This window comes from Plectropomus leopardus, chromosome 4 (assembly GCF_026936395.1).
Source record: "Plectropomus leopardus strain MGB_pleo_1.0 chromosome 4, ASM2693639v1, whole genome shotgun sequence".
In the NCBI taxonomy this organism is placed as follows: Eukaryota; Metazoa; Chordata; class Actinopteri; order Perciformes; family Serranidae; genus Plectropomus; species Plectropomus leopardus.
Window position 1 is genome coordinate 27,935,602 of NC_142179.1, and position 22,965 is coordinate 27,958,566.

The following is a 22,965-nucleotide window of genomic DNA, read 5'->3' on the forward strand; positions in this document are numbered from 1 at the left end:
CATTCCGAATTTTGCATTTTTCTCGTTAAGATATGTTGGATTTACTAGGATTTTTCAGGTTTTAGGATCATTTTTTGGACACGTGCAAAACAGCACGTTTGGATTATGTGTCTCAGCTGGGGTTTTTATCACAGTTTGCGACAAACTGCCTCCTGCCTGTATATGGTGAGCTCTGTGCGTTGCACACAAACCAACTTGCCAACAGTTTGCAAGCCTGCATTTTGGGTTGGAAGAAGAAACACTCCTACTTGTAATCCATGTGAATGGCTGCATGTTAACGTGAATGTTAGTGGAATATTCGTTTTTAATAGCCATGTAAACAGCTTAGTAGGAATATTGTCTTTTTCACAATAAAAAACTGTAATATTTTGTGCATGTAAACAAAGTCAGTGTTGAATGTTTAAAATACTCAACTGAGATTATGTGTCTTAGTGAAGAAAGTGTGATTTACTCAAGTTGTCCAAATTTTTCAGTTAATCCCTATTCATGCTTTGATGGAAACATTTTTCATAAAAACGTTTGTAATAAGAAGGAAACACTTTTCCAGGGTGAGTTTAATGTGGTCAGTTGTCTTGATTGCCTTCATGTGATTCTCTTGAGATGATTGGAGAAGTGAGTACTAGACATCCCATGTGAATCCAGAACCTCTGTTAACTTGTGTAGCACCTGTACTTAGCTGCTCTTTTTACATTTGTGAGATATATCCAGTGGATGGAGCTAAAGAGCCAATGCTGTGTGCTACAGCCAAAGAAACAAAGGGCTGATAAGTGTCAGGCTGGTCTTCAGAGTGGTATGAATGTCATGTGCTGCTTAAGTGTTTCATGATGTCAGGCTTGCCATTTTAATCATGGAAACTCTGTGAAAGCAGGTCACACAGGTCGAGCAGGAAATACCAAATGTTATCAAGAGTTGACATGTTGATTAGTGTATGTGAAGTAAGTCCGTTAAATGTTCTACACACTAGTGTGGACAAAATATTTTTTGTTCAGATGATATGACAGATATGGCATATGTTTTTTTCTAGAGACATCATCAGCAAAGCTGCGCTTTTGTGTGTGTTTCTGTTTTCAGCTTAACCAGCGAACTGTGGGAACACCGTTTTCAGATTTGAAAAATGTTATTTTTGCTAAAAGAAAGCTGAGCCTTCATTACTGACTAAGTACAGTCTAACATCCAAATATGAGAGACGAACTCGTCTTTAGTGCCACACCAGTGTATAGCTACACAAGGAAAGATTTGGTAATAATTTAAAAGGTCATTTTAAATTTTTTCTTTGTGAAACTGATAAAGCTGCTTTGACTTATAGCTCATTTGGAAGTCATTCTCAATACTTGCTAATAGCAGTTACAGGCAACACAATGGTGTGACATACCACATGAGAGTCTTGGTTCTCCAGTTTTAAGCTCTAGACCTGTGTATTTTATGAAACACGCTGAATGAATTCCAAATTCCTGAACATTTTTTTGCGGGGGGGTTAAAGCATATATGTTCATTTTTAGTATTTTCTGAATGTAACAATCAGAAAATAAGAGTTTCCCTTTATTTCCCTCCAACTCCCCAACCAGCAGCTGCTCGCAGCCGTAGCCGTACCAACATAGCCCAGGAGGGGGAGGCAGAGGCCAGCTCCCAGGAGTCCCTGCAGGAGCTGATGCCAGAAGAGGTGCTGGTGATTTCACTAGGAACTGGTCCACAGTCTGTCCCTGGGATGATGTCAGAGAATGAGGTAATGTGACTTGAATTAATGTACTCATTTGCAGGAGAGATGATGATGTGATAAATTCAGTGTCATATTTTTTCCTGTCACTAAAGGGGAGTAAGACTTCACAGAGTCGGTGTCATGAATTTTGCAGTGCTTTGCGTGTGCTTACATTTTTATGCAACTGATAAGAAACCCTGTATCTCATGTATAACCCACTCCCTGATCCAAATATAACGATCCCCTCCCGTCTATGAATGAGATAATGTCTCTAACAAGAGTGACTCATGGCAAAGCATGTTAGCAACCAGACAGAAGTGATATTTTTTATGTGTGCTCTTCCTTTCTGTATTGCTCTGTAGGTTTTGAACCTGCAGATGGCTGATGGGGCCCAGGGGGATGGCCATGCAGATGATACGAAGCTGCATGGCAAACCAGACAAAACCCTGCGCTTCTCGCTCTGCAGTGACAACTTGGAAGGCATCTCAGAGGGTCAGTCCGCAGTCGGACGACACATGACGCAAAAACGTTACAAAACATTTCATATGTAGTGTTTAATATTTATATATTTTCAGAGTAGTTTTCAGAAAAAGTTTTGTGAACTTGTGAGAAGTTGTAAACAGTGTTTTTGTATTTAGTCTGGGGTTAGCACATAAGTGTTATTATGAATTGGAAGCCATTAAATGAGGGAAAGAACTTGATACAACTCACTTTAACACTCCATTGCATATTTTGAAATGTCACAGGGTCATATCTGGTGTATGACCTGTCGACTGGCTGAATTACTGACAGCCCCTAATACTCATTTATCATTCTTTTTTCCCCTCTCAGGTCCATCCAATCGTTCTAATTCTGTGTCATCTCTGGACCTGGAGGGAGAGTCTGTGTCTGAACTGGGAGCTGGACCATCAGGGAGCAATGGAGTGGAGGCGCTACAGCTTTTGGAGCATGAACAAGGTATGTGTGTGTATTTCTGAATGCTGCTAAAAGGTTGAGTTGGAAATCAAAATATATATTTTTCAAATACGGCAATTTTGCAAGCACATGAAAGATAAGAAAGATTACAGATGAACGTTATTTGTGAACGGTCCCGGTCAAACAAAGCATATGTCTCCTTCAGCCACTACTCAGGACAACCTTGATGACAAACTGCGCAAGTTTGAGATCAGAGACATGATGGGTCTGACAGATGATCGGGACATCTCTGAGACGGTCAGCGAAACCTGGAGCACCGATGTGCTCGGCAGTGACTTTGACCCCAACATGGATGAAGATCGGCTGCAGGAAATAGCAGGTGGGGCTTTCTGACCTCTATCGACATTTATTCACTCTCTGTATCAGGAAGCAAAGTGATTGATCTGCACAGCGTGTGTGATCATCATACATTTTATGAGATGAATTTGCTGCATGCAGGGATCTTCCCTGACTGTTGATTAAGTACGATTTAGGGAAATGTCATCACCTTGTGGTGTAAGGGCGAAATAGCAATAAAAAGCAGGTCTTCAGTTGCATTTTCTCATGACAGTTTTCTGTCATTAAAAATAAATCATTTAGATTGTATTTCAGAATTTCAGATCACATCATAAATACATTTTTTACCTAATTGAACTGTACTAATATAGTGTACCAGTGTGTCTAGTTGTTTGTGTGCACATGGTTTAATACAATGTTATGCATTTAGCATTTAGGTAGATGACTGAAATTTGTCTACCTGTTTTTTAAATTCAGTGCCATTGCTAAAGTGCAGTTTTCTATCTCAATGCTAAATCATAAAGGTCCAGTGTCTAGTATTTAGGGGCTATAAATATGATGTAATAAATATGTTTTGTTAGTGTATAAATTACCTGAAATGAAAATTGCTGTGTTTTCATTACCACAGAATGAGCCATTAATATCTACATAAGGAGTGGGTCCTTGTCAGTATAGATCGCCGTGTTGAACTGCCATGTCTCTACCATAGCCCAGAATGGACAAACCATAAACTGTCTCTAGATAGGGCCATTTGCATTTTTCACACCGGCCACTGCAGTTAGAAGCACCTCTGCGATAAGCAGTGCTGGAAAAATAAAAAAAAAAATCAGTGTTTTTACCAGTTTGAAACACCTGGTCCTGGTTTGTTTTGGAGAGAAGGAGACCTCTGCATTTTTTCGGCTCCCGGTAAAAACCTCCTGAATGTTTGGATCTTAAAGTATTTGGGGAATAAAAGCTGAGCACAAGCTGACGTGCTGAACAGTGTCAGAGAAACACTGATTTGCAGCATTAAACTGCTTTATTCTGCATTTTTACTGTTTCAAATCACCTGCTCTGTTTGTTTTCAAGAGGAAGAGACCTCTGCGGATGATTCAGCTACCAGTAAAACTTTCCTAAACAATGAACACTGAAGGGATTCCAAACGGAAGAGATTTCAGTTGATTACAATCTGGAATCCTCACCGTTAGATATCACTAAATCCCCTTAGATCTCACACACTGGACATTTAACTTAACACAATGCTAGGTTTAAGTAATGCAGCATATCTTAGTATTTATGCTTTTGCAGTTTAAGAAAAAACACTCAGTGGCTGGCAACATTCATCTTTTGATCATGAGGTTTTCCAACAAAAAAAAGGAAAGTTTATGTTTCATTCTAGTTTTCTAGTTTTCATTCTACTGTCACTAACTCCAAGATTTGACTAAATTTGAAATGATCGTCCAACTGATAAAATAGACTAGTGAAGAGGAAACAGTAAAAAAGTTAAATTTAAAAAATGGCCTCTGGGAACAAAATAAGTTTTTTTCTATGTGTCTTTTAAGTGTATCCTGAAAATAGCTTGTATTATCACAGTGGCAGCTAATAAGTACATGCGTAACCATAATATGCTGATATAAAAGATAAACATCTTTAGTAGATAGTGCAGGTTCAGCCTCTGCACTCTGTGAGTCAAAGCCGTGGAGGGAAGGACACAGGTTGTAAAAATGACAGGTTGATCTAATGTGAAAGCAGCTGTAGACAGAATCTTCGGGCCTTCGTGTTATTCAGACCCACATCCTCCTGTCTCCTCTGCCTCAGTCTTTTCCTTCTCAGCCTTCCCCCTGCCCATCTCTCTCTCCTTCTGTCTCTCTGACATTCACTCAGTCCCTGCAGTCTTATTGACCTTGGTTCCTTCTCATTTGCATCCACCATTTTTCATTCTTCGGAATATGGCGTTGGGGGACTTTTCCATCATTAAGTGAATTTACAGCGATTTCCTTATGTGTTTTCTCCAAGGGATTGGGTTATGAGATGCACATTAAATATCCATTAATACCTCATTATCCCACTGATAAGATTACCATGATAATGAGGCAGAAATTCTAATTGTTTCACTTCTTGTTGTGCCACTCATTTAATCATCCACCTGAAAGACAAGTACTCTGCGCCCCTACCTTGAAGACTGTAAACACGGACAGCGGGATAGAGCTCTCCCGCCGCCAATGAGAGCCCTGCCCCCGCCAACATCAGTACACACTGTTGCCTGGGCGCTGGCATGTATGCGTGCTCATGGCGTGTGTGTGCCATGAAGTGGAAGCGTGACATACCAGGGGGCGAGGCTACCACAGGCCGACTTTTTGGTCTTGAGCCTTGGCCGCTGACTCCCACGCACACCTGCTAGCTCCTCCGCATTCTTCCACCTTGTTAAACCATGGCTTCCCAAATGGAGATGGAGGGACGGCGTGCTGAGGAGTTTGTGGGAGGGTGGGCGAAGTGGTAATTTGGTTGTGAGTAATGCTAGGCTTAATCAACGGCTCAAAGTCATGGCCCTGGAGGCCGGGGCAGGGTGAGATATTACCATTAACCTCTGACCTTTGGCACAGTGGTATACGTGCCTGTGGGTCCCAGCATGAAATGCACGCGACCTCCAACTCTCTCTATGTCTCTGTATGCAAAGCTCGCAGTGTCTAAAGCGCCATCCACACACCATTCACAGAGGGTGTTTTCTAGTGTTTGTGCTTATCTCAGGCCGTTTCACAGTGTTGTGTGAAAGTCAGACCCGAAGGCATACTGTAAAAGTGGTGGAATGGGTTTTAATTAAGATATAATGTGAAAGCAATACATCCGGCGCTATATAGTGCTGAAACAATTACTCGCTGAATTCATTAGTGGATTGAAAGAAAATCAATTTTTGAAAGAAAAAGCCCTATGGATTAGTAATTTTAGTCATTCATCAGGTTGAAATGCCAGGCATTTGCTGGTTCCAGCTCTCATGTGAGGATTTTGTACTTTTCTCAGGTTCTAAATGATTGAAAATTTGATGGCTTTGAAGATTTCACTTTGGGCTCTCAGAAGTTTAAAAAGACATTTTTTTACTACCTTAATTTGTGTTGAAATGACTCAAATCAATCTTTCAAAAGTCTTTAAAATGTAAAGATATTAGAAGAAGAATTTTTGAGAATCTTTTTTTTCTGAACTTAAATGTAAAATCTAAAAATAAATCTAAAATACGAGGGACATTAGGTATAATGACATCACGCCGATCAGGATAGCAAACTCCACAACAAACTAATATTTTGTGTCTGCCCGGGAAGCACCGAGCAGAGGATCCTCTGTCCGCTAGCTGCTACCCATGACAACAAGGGAAAGTACAAATTAAACAAAAATTGGCTATTTGACCAAGACAATGTATATAAGGCTCTATGTATTTCATGCAAAAAGTTTTTCAAAATTGGCGTGATAGGAATCAATACACTGGAGTCCCACGTTCAGAGTGAGAAACACAAATATTGTCCAAAAAAGGTATTTCCCAGTTTGTTCTACCTTTGTCCCACACAGTAACAAAAAAAGTCTTTTTTTGTCACAATAAACATATGACATATGGGCAAAATTGTCCCTAACCCTTAATTACTGATGTCAGTTATGTTCTTTTTCCTCCTTTCAATTTTGGTTATTGTAAAAATGGTCTCAAATTTCATATTGAGTGGCACTAAAAAAATTCAAATTCATCTTTCCTTGAGCTGTAGGAACCCTGTATTATTTTTTTCAGTTGACAAAAAAAAGTTAACAGCCCCAGTATCATATAAAATTTGATATCCTGTGGGCATCATTTCTGTAGTGGCGCTCTGAACCTCACATGTTGCTCATATTTATATCTGAATAATTTATCAGAACTAATTACAGAATATGAATCAACATCAGGGCTACAACAATACATTGAGATTTAATAAAGTACAAAAAGATGCCTTTAAGATGACTTTGCGACCGTAGAGGTGACTCCTTACTTTTCCATACAGAAAAAAGCTGGTTCATGCTGTGGAAGGAGGTTAACTCTTTTCCTCGTTCTCTCTTTGTGCTCTCAGGGGCAGCTGCAGAGAACATGCTCGGCAGCCTGCTGTGTCTTCCTGGCTCGGGTTCAGTACTGCTGGACCCCTATGGCTCCACTATCTCGGAGACTACAAGCGAGGCCTGGAGCGTTGAGGTCCTTCCCAGTGATTCAGGTAGGGAGCCAGTTTCCTTCTCTTCGACTCTTTAATCCGATTACTTTCTTGATTCTTCTTATACTTCATCTCCATGACAGTCTCAAATGTGTGCTTGCATGCACATGTATGCATGCATATTTATATTTGTTCGACATAGTGGGGGCTGGGGCACCAGGTGCGCTTGCACGGCATTCCATACCAAAAATGTGTGTGTGCATCTGTCATCATATTTGCGTGCACTAGCCTGTCTTTCAGGGCAGATTTGCGTGTGCCAGTAAAAGGCAGCTCAGGGTTTCCTTAGAGGGACCACCAGGTGTGTTTGCACCTGTGGTGGAGCAGTGGGGAGGGAAGCACAAGGACAGCAGCTGTCCTCAGTCAGTTTACATGGTGTCAGTTTTTTATCTGGCTAGACTTTACATTGCATTGCTGTGAGACTGGTGTTTACATATTGTATTGCTATAACAATACTCACAAAGGGCATCAGCTCACGTCAGTTGTCAGTGCCAATCCAAATGCGTTTACAGTCTTCGATTACACTTTCTTTGTCTGTTCTTGCAAATTTAACATCCAGTTCAAAGCTTTTATTAATGAGATATAATGTGCTTAACTCCCCCTTTTGAGAACCAGTGTTTTGTGAAAATCAGTGGAGTGCTTTATTAACAGCGTTAAGTGTTTCTTTGAAAAGCCTGGGCCTCATGTTAATTGAACTAGTACACCATTTCAATATGTGCAGCGCAGAAATGACATGCATGAGTGTCTTGATTGCTTTTTGTTCCGTTTGCTGCCCCTGTTCTGCTCGGTAATGGCGCGATCGGAGGCTTGCTTCGAGTAGACCGCTTGTTTCATGGCTAGGCAGCAGAAAACTACACTCTGAAGAGCACTTCACCAACACATTATTACTAACGAGCATGCAAATGAGTACTGCTGTTAGTATGGAGCCTCTGGGTTCGACCCAACAGCTCCGTTGGGTAGCCAAAGAATTGGCCGTACTAGCTTTATGGTTTGGTTTGGCAGTTATAAGACATGATAATGTATGCTTTGTTTGATTTCATGCATATGTGCGCACTTGGTTTCCCAATGATCGTAACAGGAGGGGTTGGGTGGGTGGGGGTTGTGGGGGCGGGTGGAGAGAGAGAATGAAAGACTGACCATCATCTTTTGCAAACTGACACAAGTAAAGTGGATTATGAGTTTCTTTTAAATTTATCCACACTTCAAGTGAGAATGGCACGCATTCTTGTCTTATATGCCTTTTTGTTCTGAAGAGAGAATTTATAGATATGTGTTTTTCCCTCTTGGTCCACTTGCAGAAGCGCCAGACCTGAAACAGGAGGAGCGTCTGCAGGAGCTGGAGAGCTGCTCAGGGGTTGGCAGCACCTCCGATGACACAGAGGTCAGAGAGGTCAGCTCGAGACCCAGCACACCAGGCCTCAGTGTTGTCTCAGGTATAAATCTCACCTACTCTCTCCCCCAACCTCATCTTAACATTTACTTTGTCCGCCTGGGTTTTCTCTCTCTGACTTCCTCAGCTCTGTTTGATTCTTTAGTCGCTTTTGTCCTCTATAAGTTAAAAAAGTCCTGGTTAAATAATCTGTTCTTATCCTCCTTGATTCTACTCGGAGCGGTCATGTTGCCGGCAGGGTTGTTAACCAGTGTAATGAGGTCAGTGTGTATATTTCCGTGTAACACAGGTTATTGCTGGTTGTCTTTTCCGTGGGCTCAGGTGGACATGCTTTGTTGACACGAATGAAGTAGTATCCTAGATTAAGAAGCCAGCGGTGATGTTCGTGGCTCAGCTCACATGAAAACCTCCCACGGGACCCAGCCGATGGATAGTCTGCATCTGATGATCACTCTTATCTATGTCTCTCCCCTAACCCATGGGAGCTTACGCTACCAATTTAGAGTTCCCAGTGGGTTCCCATCACAGAGAAAGCATACAGTAAAGTAAAGAGAATAATATCCCCTTTTGTTTGAGAGACATTGAACATGCAGTTTCTGCTTTTATTTTACTGTAGAGGTGATACTGAGTTGCTTTTGTCCTGAATGTCAACTGTTTTTATGTTTGTTTTATTTCCCGCTGCAGGCATCAGCGCAACCTCAGAAGACATCCCCAACAAGATCGAGGACCTGCGATCAGAGTGCAGCTCAGACTTTGGAGGGAAGGACTCTGTGACCAGTCCAGATGGGGAGGAGTCAGGCCACGGTAGGAGAGTGTCACATCCCCGCTAAGCCAGCTAAGCCACCAGTCCAGTGTCTATCTGGTCTAAACATAATCAGCCAGAGCTATCAATCCCTGTCACTTCAGCAGCTGCCACCAAGTTAAATCACTGTTGTCAGTAACTGTAATTGTCGCATGAAGTTTGAGTGTAGAGTTAAATATTCTACGTTAGCCCAGCTGGGGAGTCACCAGGCTATTATCTTTTTAACTTAACGCAATAAACCATTTCTTAAAATAAGAGCGGTGTGCTTTTGTGTATCAGTGGTTAATTTAGTAAATGCTCTTAATTGTCTGGTATCCTCTTGTGTTTTTTCAGGAGCACACCATCTGACATCTCCACCCTCACAGGCCGATTCCTTACTGGCCATGTTCGATCCCCTCTCCTCTGGCGAAGGTAATTTGCGCTCCCAGAATGCTCTACATCCAATCAGAGATAGAAATGAGTATCATTAAATCCCTTCCCTAATGTCACAGGCTCACAGAACAGCTTGAGCTCTGCGGAACGAACCAAAAGTGCGCCTTACCCCAATTACTGCTCATATTAGAAGCACAAATTAAATGTCATTTTGTTTGGCCCATTTAGTATCCCAAATTATTCTTCGCAGTCTTTGTTCCCGTGCATTTTTTGTTTGCAGTGCAGGTGGGAATTGTGTGAGAGAGGAATGGTCGTGGCTTTGTGTCTGTGGCAAGGTGAAGGGATGACAGGTTGAGAGACCTCACCCCAGGCTCTTTGGCACTGTCCCTTTGTCCCACTGTGCTCATGGCACGAGGCTGCCATTGGAAGCTTTTCAGGAGAGAGTCTACCCTTGGAACAGGTGGCCTACCTATACCTAGGGCTCATCTCCCACCAACATCTCTCTTTAGCACTCTCCCCCACTTTTTAGGTGTTTTTTTTTCTACTGGTTTTGTAATGTTTATCTACTCTTTAGAAACAAGTGAGATTTTGTGCCACAGAACTACCTCTTGTTAAACCTATGTGGAGGATTTTATTAGTTTATTTAAGGCTTTAAAATGAGTTAAACACAAACATCTACTTAGGGAAGCCATTGTTGCAGTGAGCTGGTAAGTAAGCAACTTAAACATTAAAGAGAATACAGATATAAAATGCACTCAGATGTTTAAATAGTATCCACTTTTATTTTTTTCGTATTTTCTAAACCTTTTTATTTTCTCTTTTATTACCTCAGGCTCCTCCACTGGAACAATAGTGAGGCCCAAAGTGCATTACGCCAGGCCCCCTCACCCTCCCCCCGATCCTCCCATCCCTGAAGCCAGTGCCCTGGGGCAGGAGACGCGCCACTCTCTCTTCATGCCCCACTGCCTGGCCCAGGCTGAGCTGGAGCACACCAAGCAGCGCCACTCCTTCCCTGACAGGCTGGTCCGTAGCCGCAGCTCTGACATCGTGTGCCCAGGCCGCCGCCCCACAAGCGACCCCGGCCTTAATCGGCGGGTCACGGCTGAAGAGCGCGACCCTGCCGGGGCCTACGCCTTAGGGCCGTCCTCGTCCCCTAGCAAGGACTCCCTGAAAGGAGAGGTGAGCAGCTACAGTTGTGTCTTTACTACTGCTGCTGAGGAGCAGCTGAGAAATAAATAGTTTATTTTGTGGTGAGTTCCAGCTGTTGTGTGTCATAATTTGAGCTGACCAGAATGCTACCAAGATTTTATCATTGCCAGTTTTTCTCAAACACAGAGATAGCTGTGTAATTCTGACTCGTTCTCCTCATCATCAGTCGCCAGCAGTCCAGCGCTACTGGAACTTGGACAGTTTGACAATGTGAAAAGCTTACAGATTCACTAGCAAGATGCTGAAAACATCAGGCATCAAGAACAGGTTCAGAATATGTGACCATGACCCAAAAAGTCAGATACGCTAAAAGAAACTGGTTTGTCCCAAATCACATGCTAGGCTTGGGTGGTATCACGGTATTATGGTATACTTAGAAATCCCGAATGTATGTTTTTCAATACAGCCATAAATCTAGGCACTCTTCTTTCTATTGACCTTATTGTATGTGGTGTACAGCACACACCACCAGAGCTGAGTCTCTGGTCTCTACGGGTGGAGCAGGCAGCTGAGCTTAAAGACGCAGCAACTCCTAGTGGTGAAGTTACCGGACTGTAAACAGCCGGTGGCCAGAAAAAGAGAGACAGTGGAGAGTAACGGCATGTGTTTTACATTTAACTCGGTGAATTAACAATTTATTTCGAGCAAACTGGAGCTGGTTATTGTTGGAACAGTGGAGTTACTAACTAGATTGCTGGCAAGAATAACCAAGATGGTTTGGTTGAGTTTTATTTAATTATTTCTTTTGAGCTTGAATGACGTTTGTTTTATGATAAGTTTACGAGGAAATTAAGCGTAAAGGGTTTTTTTTCCTAGCTAGTATGGCTAATGTGTGACCTGCTTGCTGAAGAGGCTTATGTGTATCTTGGTAATTTCTACCCAAAGGTTGAGGACAGGAAAGACAGTGATGATGAGAAGTCTGATCGCAACCGGCCATGGTGGAAGAAACGTTTTGTGTCAGCCATTCCCAAAGGTAAGAAAACTAACCACTTGGTCATTTTAAGCATGTCGTCTTTTCTAAACCCAAAAATCAACTTTTATACACATGAAAGCGATCTGTTTGATTGCAGCACTCCTTTTTGTTTTTTGTTGCTGAAAAAAAAAAGTTCTCTTAATCACAACCGACAGGAAATATCACACTTTAAAGAGCAGAGAGAAAACCAATTTATAATGTGAGAAAGAGAATGATGATCCATGTTGTCCACTCCATTGCTGATGCTCCAGTTGGAAAATCATGTTTCTTGTTGTTTGAAGTTACCTCAGAGACGCGTCCAGTCCTTTTTCTCTCACGTCTCACTGGCTGCAGATTTATATAGACTTTTCAAAGCTAATCAGTCATCACAGGAGCTTTAGCTGTGTAGATTGTATGGCTGTAGCCCTCCCAGCAGTGCTGTCAGCCAGCGGCTAATGGTCATTAGATAGACCTTTCTGTCATCAGCACTGATAGATGACACATCTCTTGTTGCAGTTCTACTCTACAACCATCTCTCATACATCTGTCTGGGAAATAATGAGCTGTGCCCACACAGAATGACTGCTTATTACTCTTTGAGATAATGATGTTTCTTAAGTAAACATTAAATTGATATTCATAAAATGGAGGACAGCGTGCACATGGCAAAGTAAAGAGCCGTGTAGCCTAAACCACCAATCTCCAGCCAAACCTCTGTAGAGTCCATTGTGTCTGTCCTGTTGCTCTGCATGGTGACGCACAGTCAGTTGTCCATCAGAGCGGCAGCCTGTGTGTGAAAGGCCAAATCTGTCTGTTGTGTCCCTCACAGTGCTGTATTGGACGGCTGAGAGTGATGTCCCAGGTAACGCTTCCACGCTGCCGTCATTCAGCTAGCTTTACTGCTGGAGCCAGCGGCTGCGCGCCCATGCTGCTTTGTAGATGTCGCCTTAGAGCTATAGAGCTGTAATGTGACATGGTTGTAGCCTGAGATCACATGCCCACACTCCTCATACATGCATCCATTTATCACCCTCCTTCTTTTGTTTTGCTACAGTACGTTACCATTTTACTATATGGAGAATACAGAATATCAATGTAGATACTCCACCTACTGTTTTCTGTCTGTCATTAAATTGTAGACCCCTGGTTGTCTTTTGTTTGTCCTGTTTGCACCTTTGTGTTAAAAGGAAACTTTGCTATTTCTCAGCATGGACCCTATTTTCCCATGTTTTTGGGTGACTCATGGGAGCAGGCTGAAATGTAATCCCCACCGGCAATTGTGCACCATCAATTCGCATCCATTTAAATTGCTTGTTTTTCACTGGCAAGCACAGATTGTTATTAAAAGTATCTGACAACATTTTGGAAATGACCCTTTGGAAAAATGAAACATTTTTCTTGCCTTTTTCTGTCTTTGTTATCATGACTAACTCTTGCTCAAGGAGAAGTCTTGCGAGAGATGACTTGTTCCACGTAAAACAACAGTGGAAACGGCTCCTCAAGGCTGAATATTTAGCTTGTTTCAACAAAGTGGAAAAGTCTGAGAGATTTCAGTCAACATTTAGTGTCTCTGTAAGGTCTTTCCCATAATGTTGTCAGACACTTACGATAACAATCTGAGCCTGTCAGTGGCAAAAACAAGCACTTTCAGAGGATGTAAATTGACAGTGCACAGTTGTTCTGAATGGTTACCTGTTTCACCACTGTGGCTGCAGCGGTCTCTCTCAATATTGGACCTTTTTTCAAAAATGTTGTCTCCATTAGTCACTTAGACATAAAAACATGGGAAAATAGTGTCCATGTTTAAAAATACAGAAGTTGCCCTTTAATAGGATAAGCATCAGTGGGTTTATGTACATTTATATTGACTGGAGTTTTTATAATGACTTACAGTGGACCTTTGTGATATTCTGCTATGAACCAATAGTTTTAAAATAACCATTTCAGTATAATTTTGCTTTTTTTCTCAGTAAAGTTTGACACAAGACTTTTTTGGGGGGGTGTATGATACCATACATCCCACATTGAGATTTTTAGTCTCAATACAAACCATTAAAAAAATACCAAAAATTTACTAAAGTGGCTGTCAGCAGGCAACTCATGATCAGCTTGTCATCCAGCGATAGTGAAAGGTTGTTGCTCCACTAATCACCAGTCTTTCCTCTACAGCTCCGATAGCGGCATTTCGTAAAAGGGACAAGCAGGAGAAAGACGACATTGTCCCAGAGCGTGTCCCGCAAGGTCTGTCCTGGTTCAGTTTAATTTAATTATGGACAAAATGCAGATGTTTATTATAGTGGCTTTAATTTTAATGCATCCTGTGTGTTGGTTGGTTTATCAGATGACCCGTTGCCCAGACATAGCTCTCATGCGCAGGCAGCTGAAGACATCCTGGACAAGTACAGGAACATCAAGAGGACCAGTCCAAGTGATGGAGCCACAGGTGGAGCTTCTTACGATGGTACAGGAGGTTAGAAAAACACTTTTTTTATGTATATTTAACTATTATACGCACTTCAGAAAAAATGAGTAATCTGCCTTTTTTTGTATGTGTTAACAGATCTTTGTGTTGAGGACAGCGTGCACGACTCTCCTAGAGAAGACACTTTGCAGAACATTTCCACAGATGACCTCCCAGACTCAGCCAGCCAGACAGCACAGCAACATGACTCCAAGTTCTCTTTCAGGTCAGAAAAGCACAAAAACCCAATGTACAATCATCACTAAGGATTATCAGTGTTACTGGTGTTACACAATGTTTGGGCATACACCAATTACATAACTTCCCCACAACTGTTGAACGACGGATGCTACAGTTATGAAATGAAAGTTTCTACTCCGCACAGCTGCTGCAGCAGAGGGTCAGATTAAAAGAACAGTTGACCGACAAGATGATTGTGGAGGATTTTGTTTGATTTGATTTTAGTCCGTTAAATCGTTAAGAAGTTGGAGGTGTGCATCCTGTCGCCTGCAGCTCTCCATCTAACAGCTCACTGTGGCTGCTACTGACTATTCTGTCGCTCCTTGCCATATTTCAAACTGATCTGCAGTCGGCAAATGCCAAAAATGACCATGGTCCTGTTTTTTATACACCTGTTTGATTAACAATCGCGGTAAGTGCTAAACTCACTGATACACATCACATTTCATGTGACTACTTCATGATAAAGGTCTTTGTATTTCACCAGTTAAATGTGAAGCTGCATCAGTAGGAAGTGTTCGGTTTACATTAGCAGTAACTTGATATATATATTGAGCACCATTGACATATATCTTGTAATTTCTGTTGTAATCTGTAACAGCGATGTAGTCACAAGTTAATTACTCTGTGTGAAAATCTGCTCACCATAGCATCCCTGCAATCAATCACTCAACATGTTTTAGTTTTCTAGGCAGATACTCTCAGCCATTGCTGTTAATTAGAATTTTTTTGTGTCTTCCAGTGATGCAAAGAAGAAGTTGCGGTTGGCGTTGTGTTCTGCAGACTCAGTGGCTCTGCCCATCATGGCTCCAGCAACAACACGAAATGGGCTGCCTGACCACATGGACTCTGAAGGTAGGCAGTCCTTGTGCATCAGTCTGTCCTGTATTAGTGCTGCTGTAATGACTGTAACAAGTAGTGATAACGTATAAACTGATCATGAAGCTCAGTTTAAAAAATGTCAAGATTTAGTGTGTATTCATATAGAGATGTTGTGAACTTGTTACTGTCCAGCAGACTTTAGGTATCTTTGTCCCACCTTCTCCATGGGGAGCAGGGTACAAGCCCTTAATGCTGGCAAGCTTCCAACCTGCTGAAAGTGTCCTTAAGCAAGACACCAAATCTGTACCACCTTCACCTTCTGACTTGCTTTCCAAGGTTTGGGGCAAGGTTAAAAGAGAGGGGGATGTTCAAAGAGAATTCCCATATGGTGTCAGTGAAATATCACATTATTAAACCACTATTAAATATACTCATGTAACCACAAAGATTAATATTGTGCCAACATTTTATCAGTAGTATTCTGATGCTGCACAAAAATAAAGACTTAGTTCTCCCCAGAGCAATCCTTCAGGGAACCACCTTCACATCAGGACAATAGCAGGCACAATCAAGTGACATCCTGTGAAATAGTCAAACCATAAGACTCCATCTTTGTGGCCATCAGTCACGTTGTCATGCGGCGGCAGCAGGTTGATCAGATTACAGCAGCCAGTCGTTCCTCTCTGTAGCAGCGAGCGATGTCGTCTAATGCTGTCTCCCCATCGTCCTCTTTTTCTCAGACAATGAGATCGTCTGCTTCCTGAAGGTCCAGCTCGCCGAGGCCATCAACCTTCAGGATAAGAACCAGATGGCCCAGATCCAGGAGACCACGCGCTGTGTCAGCCGCTTCGACGCACGCACCTGCAGGAAGCTGCTGGCTGCCATTGCGGAGGATTACAGGTAACTAAGGAGGCCTGGAGAGTTGATGCAAGCTCACTTAGAGTGCCCCATGGGTCTTTCATTTTGTTATCTTTACTTTGTTCACCACAGAGATGTAGCCAGCAATTCAGTGGCAATAATAGAATACAAATTTCTGTGTGTTTTCTTTAGAAAGCGGGCACCATACATAGCTTATCTAACCAGGTGTCGTCAGGGCCTGCAGACCTCTCAGGCTCACCTGGAGAGGCTCCTTCAGAGGGTGCTGAGAGACAAGGAGGTGGCTAACCGCTACTTCACCACCGTCTGTGTCCGGCTCCTCCTGGAACACATGGAGTCCAGGATGCTTGACTTCATAAAAGGTACATTTTCACACTCAGTGGAACTCACTGGGGACATATTGACTTGTTTGTCCTTTACAGAGAGTAAAGACAATCCTGACTTTTTTGATGTCATATTTTCAAACCTGCTTTTAGCATATTATATATTATTCACAAACAAACAGGAACATAAAAGGCACATATTTGTAATATAAGCAGTCCATCCCCAGCTACTTAAGTCACCTTTAAAATTTTATGAATCACCTACAAGGCTGTCTAAGGTCTGGCTCCAGATTTTATTTAGTAACTTTTAACCACTTAAAACCCAGCCAGGCCCCCAATATCAGCTGATCAGAACCTTTCAGTTGTTCCACCAACCAGACTGAAAGTAAAGGTTGATCTCTCTGGAAACGCCTTCCCTTCAGTGTGAGATCAGCAGACTCCACTGCGGATTTAAGCGCCTCCTTAAAACTCACTTTTACAAGAAGGCCGAGACTAAACATTACTCTTTAATGGTGTTTTATCTTTTACCTTATTGTCATTACATAGTTAAAGTGTACTTGTTGTAATAAATCATGTTAGTATTTTTTTTACGCGCTTCCATTTATTTTGCAATTTTATCGGTTTTAATTTAAGGGTTTGTTCTTTTATTGGCATTCTGTCTGCTTTAGATCGTCTCTTGTATTTGCATCTTATTTGTTTGTATATGTTGTTATTCCTTTTACTTAAATTTGACCTGCTTTATATGAAATTATTTCTCTAATCTGTATTTTACTTTTTAATGTATTAATCATTTATTTTATTTTATTTTTTGTTCTGCACTTGCACCTCCATCTGTTTATATGTGGTCTTGTGTACTTAATTTTTGTATGTCATGAAACAGGTCTCTGATTTTTTTTGTTCTTAATTTGTAAATCTTTTAATCTAAAAAGCACTTTGTGCTTAAACATGGAAATTACTATGCCATAAAACATCAAAATGTATTTTCAAGTATTCAAAAAGCCTTTAAGCCTAAAAACAACATTATCTCCAAGCTGGACTTCACTCACTTAAAACAATGCTACAGCTGCACAGTCGAGGTTGCAGCTCGCTCCTGTGCTGGTGTTACATCTGTTGTTTCTCTGCTCCCCTCCAGCGTTCCAGGGTTGCACGGCAGCGGATGACAAGACAGCCGCAGTGGAGGATTTTCTGCGCTACTTGTATGGCGCCATGGCCCGTGATGCCATTTGGCAGTACGCGAGCGAGGACCAGCTGCAGGACGCCCAGATGGCTATCGAGCGCAGTGTTATGAACCGCATCTTCAAACTGGCCTTTTACCCTAACCAGGATGGAGATATTCTCAGAGACCAGTGAGTAGCTGGAATGACACCAGTAGCACACAGTCTCACAAGGCAGTGTTGCTGTTTACTTCCATTATGTTACAAAGATTTTAAACCTAGAAATAATGTTTTTTTTATACAAATTCATTTATGCAGTTTTGTCCTGGAGTGAAAAAAAATCCTAGAATTGGACCGTCTTCGTCTTTTTTATAGTGCGATCAAATGCTATTATTATGTAGCAAAAATCATTTTGGCTAGACCTATTTTATTGGTCCTCTACATATACATACGTATATGGAAGAAAGAACTGAAATTTTAACCCCCCCTTATTGTGTTTGTACGCAAATCATTTAAAATCATGTCATGTATTTTTTCTGTAAAAAATGATTTGAAGCTGTGATGTGTGACGATAGAGTGCCCCAGGAGTCCTAAAACACGGAAATGAGTTTGCGTTTTAGCACTCCCAGTTCCCTCATCTGGAAGTCAATGGGTCTGTGTCTGTGATTAACACAAACTTAAGAGACTTTCAAGTGGCTAAATGAGACTATAGAACGTCGTCATGCCCAAAATGGCTTAACAGCCTTGTTGTGGCGGTGACGTTGAAGTCATGTGACCGTGGTGTATTTTGTTTATAGCTTAATGTTTGCTTTTTAATTACGGCCACTGCATTTAGCCTTCATAACTCATAAAAGTGGTGTTCTTTAATGAAGATTATCTTGCTGAACAAAACAAGTAAGTATCATAGACATTTCTTTACCACAGAACTCATTTTCTGCAATAATCGAAAATCCACTGGAAAAATCCCATAGGCTTTTTGACAAGGGAACCAGGGGGACGCCAACTTCATCTCCGGAGCACTCTGTACAGTTAATTTATATATTTTTACTTCTAGAAAAATTGTATTACAAAATTTCATTGAAAGTCATGATGTTGTATGTATAGCAAAGAGAGAACGCACAATCCTATAAACCATAAAAGCTCATTTTAGCGGCTAATATTTACTAGGAAGCCAGGAAGATTAATTTGTGTATTTTCTTTTAAAGAGTTGAAGCCACTTTATTAATCACAAGAAAAACAGAGCGAAAAATTGATTCATATGTATTATTATTTAGATTGATATGTTATTTGGACAGCTGCACAGCTTGGACAGACTGCACACTCTCTGTTGTCAAACACTGAGTAATTTTGTCTCTAACAGGCTTTTCCATGAACACATCCAGCGGCTCACAAAAGTTGTGACAGCCAATCACAAAGCACTTCAAATCCCAGAGGTATCTTCTTGCTGACATTTTTTTTCATCACTTTCACGCGTTTGTCGAGAAAAAAGTCAGACATGATGAAACATGTAACTTCAAAAGTTTTCATTATAAAGATGTTCTTTGAACTTTTCGTGTTTGCAGGTTTACCTGAAGGAGGCTCCTTGGCCCTCTGCACAGTCTGAGATCAGGACCATCAATGCGTACAAGACGCCACGAGACAAAGTCCAATGCATACTGCGCATGTGTTCCACCATCATGAACCTCCTCAGCCTGGCCAACGAAGACTCCGTCCCTGGAGCGGATGACTTTGTCCCTGTGCTTGTCTTTGTCCTCATAAGGGTAAGTTAGTTTGTTTTTCCACACCTCGTCGACAGTACTTTAAACCAGCTCTTCAGTATTGATCGCTTGACTTTTACAAAGGAAGACTAAGAAGAATCATTAAAAAATGATTCCCCAAATGACTGTATTGTACCTACAGGGCATCATAAAGACCGCTATCTGCTAACCTGTGTGGATACATTTTACATATTTACATATTTATGATTGTAATCCGCACGGCGTTGCGTGAGGTTCTTTCAGCGGCTAATGTGGGCCCATCCCTACATCTCCTCCCCTCCAGGCAAACCCGCCCTGCCTGCTGTCCACCGTTCAGTACATCAATAATTTCTATGCCAGCCGGCTGAGTGGGGAGGAGTGCTATTGGTGGATGCAGTTCACCGCGGCGGTGGAATTCATTAAGACCATCGACGATCGCAAGTGAAGCAGAACAGCCACCTGTATGGGCAGACTGCGGGGGAAGGAGCCGGGAGACTGGGAGACTTCCCAACCAACTGCTCCCTCTGCAGAGCTTATAAAACCTGGCCCTCAGCCTGCTCTTTATTTGTATAGCTTGTACATAGCCAGAGACGTTGAAAGAGTACAAAATATATATTACTGTATGTATGTGGACAAATCCGGGTTTAAGCCGTGCTGAAAAAAAAAACGGCCTTGGGGAAATAATTGGCAAGATGTTAACTCTGAACCTGATTTTTTTTTTTTTGTCCTTTTTGTCTCTTCAATCATGTTTGGGGTCTGTATTAGAAATTTTATATATATATATATATATATATATATATATATACACACAATTACCAATATGACATTAAATCAAACCTAAAAGATAATCCTATATAAAGGGACCAGACTTCCTTGATGTGATCACTGATCTTTTTATTCCCCCCCTGAGTGAGAGGGAAGGGCTTCCAATTAAATTACGGTATAATGTTCATTAAACGCATTGTGTCGTCGGGGATTTACAGTGCGTGGTGGTTACGGACGGGATTTAGAGACTCATAAACATTTGAGATCAGTTCTCAATAACCATACCACTCATAAGTGTATCAAACAAGTAGGGCAGCTTATTTCATGAATTGTTTACTTCGTCTTATTCCCAAAAAAACACGTGTCAGTGACAATTTGGACGTAAGGGCCCACATATTTATATGAAATAAAAATGTATTTATTTCTGTAATTCTATTTGATGCTTTTGTTTATCTAATTTTAAAGAAAAATGCATATCATGCCCATTCAAGATGTCTGAGGCAAGTGGTGTAACTATAAATAAAATTTTCTAGAAAAGCTTGAGTTAGGAAGGCACCTTAGCAGAGTCGGTGGGGATGCTGGGGCATTACGATACAGGGTCAACTCATGCACAGTAGCGGTGGCATTTGTGGAAATATTGAAAATTGTGCCTTTGATGCAGGGCGCTCTGTACAGGTAATTATTTTTGACTATTATTTTTTAACCCAGCATAGATATTATCCCCAACCCTACACCCTCTCCACACACACACACACAAGCACGCACACTCCAATGAGCCAACCACGTCTTTGTCCGGCCCTCGCTGCAGGAGGGCATCTCCACATCACTGATTGTCATGGCTCAGTCCCTTTAATGCACTTGAGTTTGAACAAACATCCCCTTTGGAGATCCTACCTCAGAGTTGAAACCAATGACCCTGATTATGACTGTCCTGAATTGGTTGACAACGGAGTACTGGATCATATTTTTGCACTGCTAGGAAATCGTAAAACAGCGCGGGGAAGGGAGGAAAAAGTTTGGCCTGCTGTGATGCTTGTTCACATCACCCTTAATTAACACAAGCCTTTGTTAGCGAACAATTTTAGCTTCTAATCTTATACCTGAGATGCCACATGTGTCCACATGGGCAGATGAGTGAACTATTGGATATTAGCTCTCTACCTCCTCATAAGTTCAAGAAAGGGACTCGTGTTTATGTGCACTTTTTTTTTGTTTGTTTTTTGTTCTCTCTCCCCAATTTGACGTGCTGTGATATCCCAGTGTCATTGTAACTTTCCAAATCTAGTACAAGCATGTCTTTAATTACCCAAAAGTGACTACAAACCCCTCTCTCTCTCTTGCTTCATTTTTGTGCACAGACGTGCCACGTGTATTATAGTTTTCGATAATCCATTCACGGCGACTGACCCGACAGCACAATACACAGTAGGATAGAAGAGCAAATAATCACCTCTATTGACTTGTTACTGACTTGCAGTTTATGCTAAAAAGTGGTTGGTGTAGTACGTGAGTGTGTTTTTTTATCTAGTGAGTGCGCGTGAGACGATGGTGTGATTGGTTGACCCTCTGCCTCCTCTTGCATTAAGTCACTGAACGGTCTGTACATTCTCAATCATGATAAACCAGTAGAATAGGATTAGCATCTGCCCTACAGGCCAGTAATTGAACCTGCAAGAGGATGCAAAGCTTCTCTTTGTGTCCGTGATACTTGCATATCAGAACTCGATGATTTATTTTGCACAAAACAGATGTGTTTTCCTGAGAAAATTGACAGGGAGCAGTGCATTTAAAAAAAAAAGAAAAACGTCATTACGTCTGGCCTTTGCAGTCATTTAACATATTGTAATTAGAATAAAGCCGGAGTGGCTGGAGTTAAGCACCCGGCTGTTGCTTTTTCAAGCTTATGTGCAACATCACAAATGCATTTTTTTATATCCTCCTACAGAAGCACCAGATTCGTACGTGCAGTAGACTTCCTTCGCAGAGTCTGTGTAATCAATTTGATGAGAAAACCATGCACTGGAAAATCAAGTTGCAGGTTGCATCTATACTAATTAGGTTTATGTGATGTCACTTTAATTGGAAATACATACTGCACAAATCTGATGAAATTATTTGGACCTGGCTTATGTTTCAGCGTCGCAGCAGCTACAGATGACCCCCGTGAAGTACTGATCAAAACACCAGATTATTTACACAAATATATTTATGACTGTGATCGCAACTGTAATTTTAGCTCTGATTGTATGCAAACCACTGGGCAGTGGTGTCAAGTGAGCAGGCTAAAGAGTCGGCCTGTTCTTCAAAGCTTTACTGCTCTGCTCCCTGTGCAATTGAGTTGAAAAGCTGAGCAGAGAAAAAAAGAAAAGAGTTTTACATCTTACATCTAATTTTACATTTAATTGTAAGCTTGCACAATTATGACATGCGGGGAAAGCCGGTTTGTCTTTACTGTGATTAATGCATTATGTAATTCTTTAAAAACAATAAAAGAAGCAGAAGTTTTCCCTTTTTTTTCTTCTTCTTCTTTCTTTAGGTACATTTGCAGCGAGTAGGAGGATGTCACACCTACTGTACACAATAGTTTCATTATGCCGCGGCTTCTTGGACAGTTGAAGGTATATATGGCCGACAGTTCACACAATAGCAGAGATGGTGGAGAAATGTATGCGCGGAATATAATTGTTAGTGGGGGCAGTGGAGCAGCATCATCCAATCTAGCA

The 22,965-nt window shown here is 41.5% G+C and overlaps 1 protein-coding gene across 7 annotated transcripts in view; it reads left to right on the forward strand.

Annotated features, from left to right (window-relative positions):
- The window catches only part of gapvd1 (GTPase activating protein and VPS9 domains 1), a 34,460-nt gene extending 11,712 nt beyond the window's left edge, over window positions 1-22,748 (forward strand). For 3 of the 7 annotated variants that reach the window (XM_088076995.1, XM_088076997.1, XM_088077000.1), the window contains 21 exons: window positions 1,569-1,723; window positions 2,059-2,188; window positions 2,528-2,653; window positions 2,817-2,990; window positions 7,009-7,146; window positions 8,439-8,573; window positions 9,215-9,334; window positions 9,666-9,743; window positions 10,537-10,883; window positions 11,799-11,886; window positions 12,695-12,727; window positions 14,035-14,106; window positions 14,207-14,335; window positions 14,426-14,552; window positions 15,309-15,421; window positions 16,129-16,288; window positions 16,439-16,626; window positions 17,720-17,933; window positions 19,102-19,174; window positions 19,304-19,501; window positions 19,782-22,748. In XM_088076995.1, coding sequence (XP_087933121.1) covers window positions 1,569-1,723; window positions 2,059-2,188; window positions 2,528-2,653; window positions 2,817-2,990; window positions 7,009-7,146; window positions 8,439-8,573; window positions 9,215-9,334; window positions 9,666-9,743; window positions 10,537-10,883; window positions 11,799-11,886; window positions 12,695-12,727; window positions 14,035-14,106; window positions 14,207-14,335; window positions 14,426-14,552; window positions 15,309-15,421; window positions 16,129-16,288; window positions 16,439-16,626; window positions 17,720-17,933; window positions 19,102-19,174; window positions 19,304-19,501; window positions 19,782-19,922 — 2,939 coding nt within the window. In that variant the 3' untranslated portion in view covers window positions 19,923-22,748. Of the gene's footprint in view, window positions 1-1,565; window positions 1,724-2,058; window positions 2,189-2,527; window positions 2,654-2,816; window positions 2,991-7,008; window positions 7,147-8,438; window positions 8,574-9,214; window positions 9,335-9,665; window positions 9,744-10,536; window positions 10,884-11,798; window positions 11,887-12,694; window positions 12,728-14,034; window positions 14,107-14,206; window positions 14,336-14,425; window positions 14,553-15,308; window positions 15,422-16,128; window positions 16,289-16,438; window positions 16,627-17,719; window positions 17,934-19,101; window positions 19,175-19,303; window positions 19,502-19,781 lie in introns of all 7 variants that reach the window. The other 4 variants (XM_088076998.1, XM_042487690.2, XM_088076996.1 and 1 more) reach the window with 3 other exon arrangements.
- Window positions 22,749-22,965: the final 217 nt, after the last annotated feature.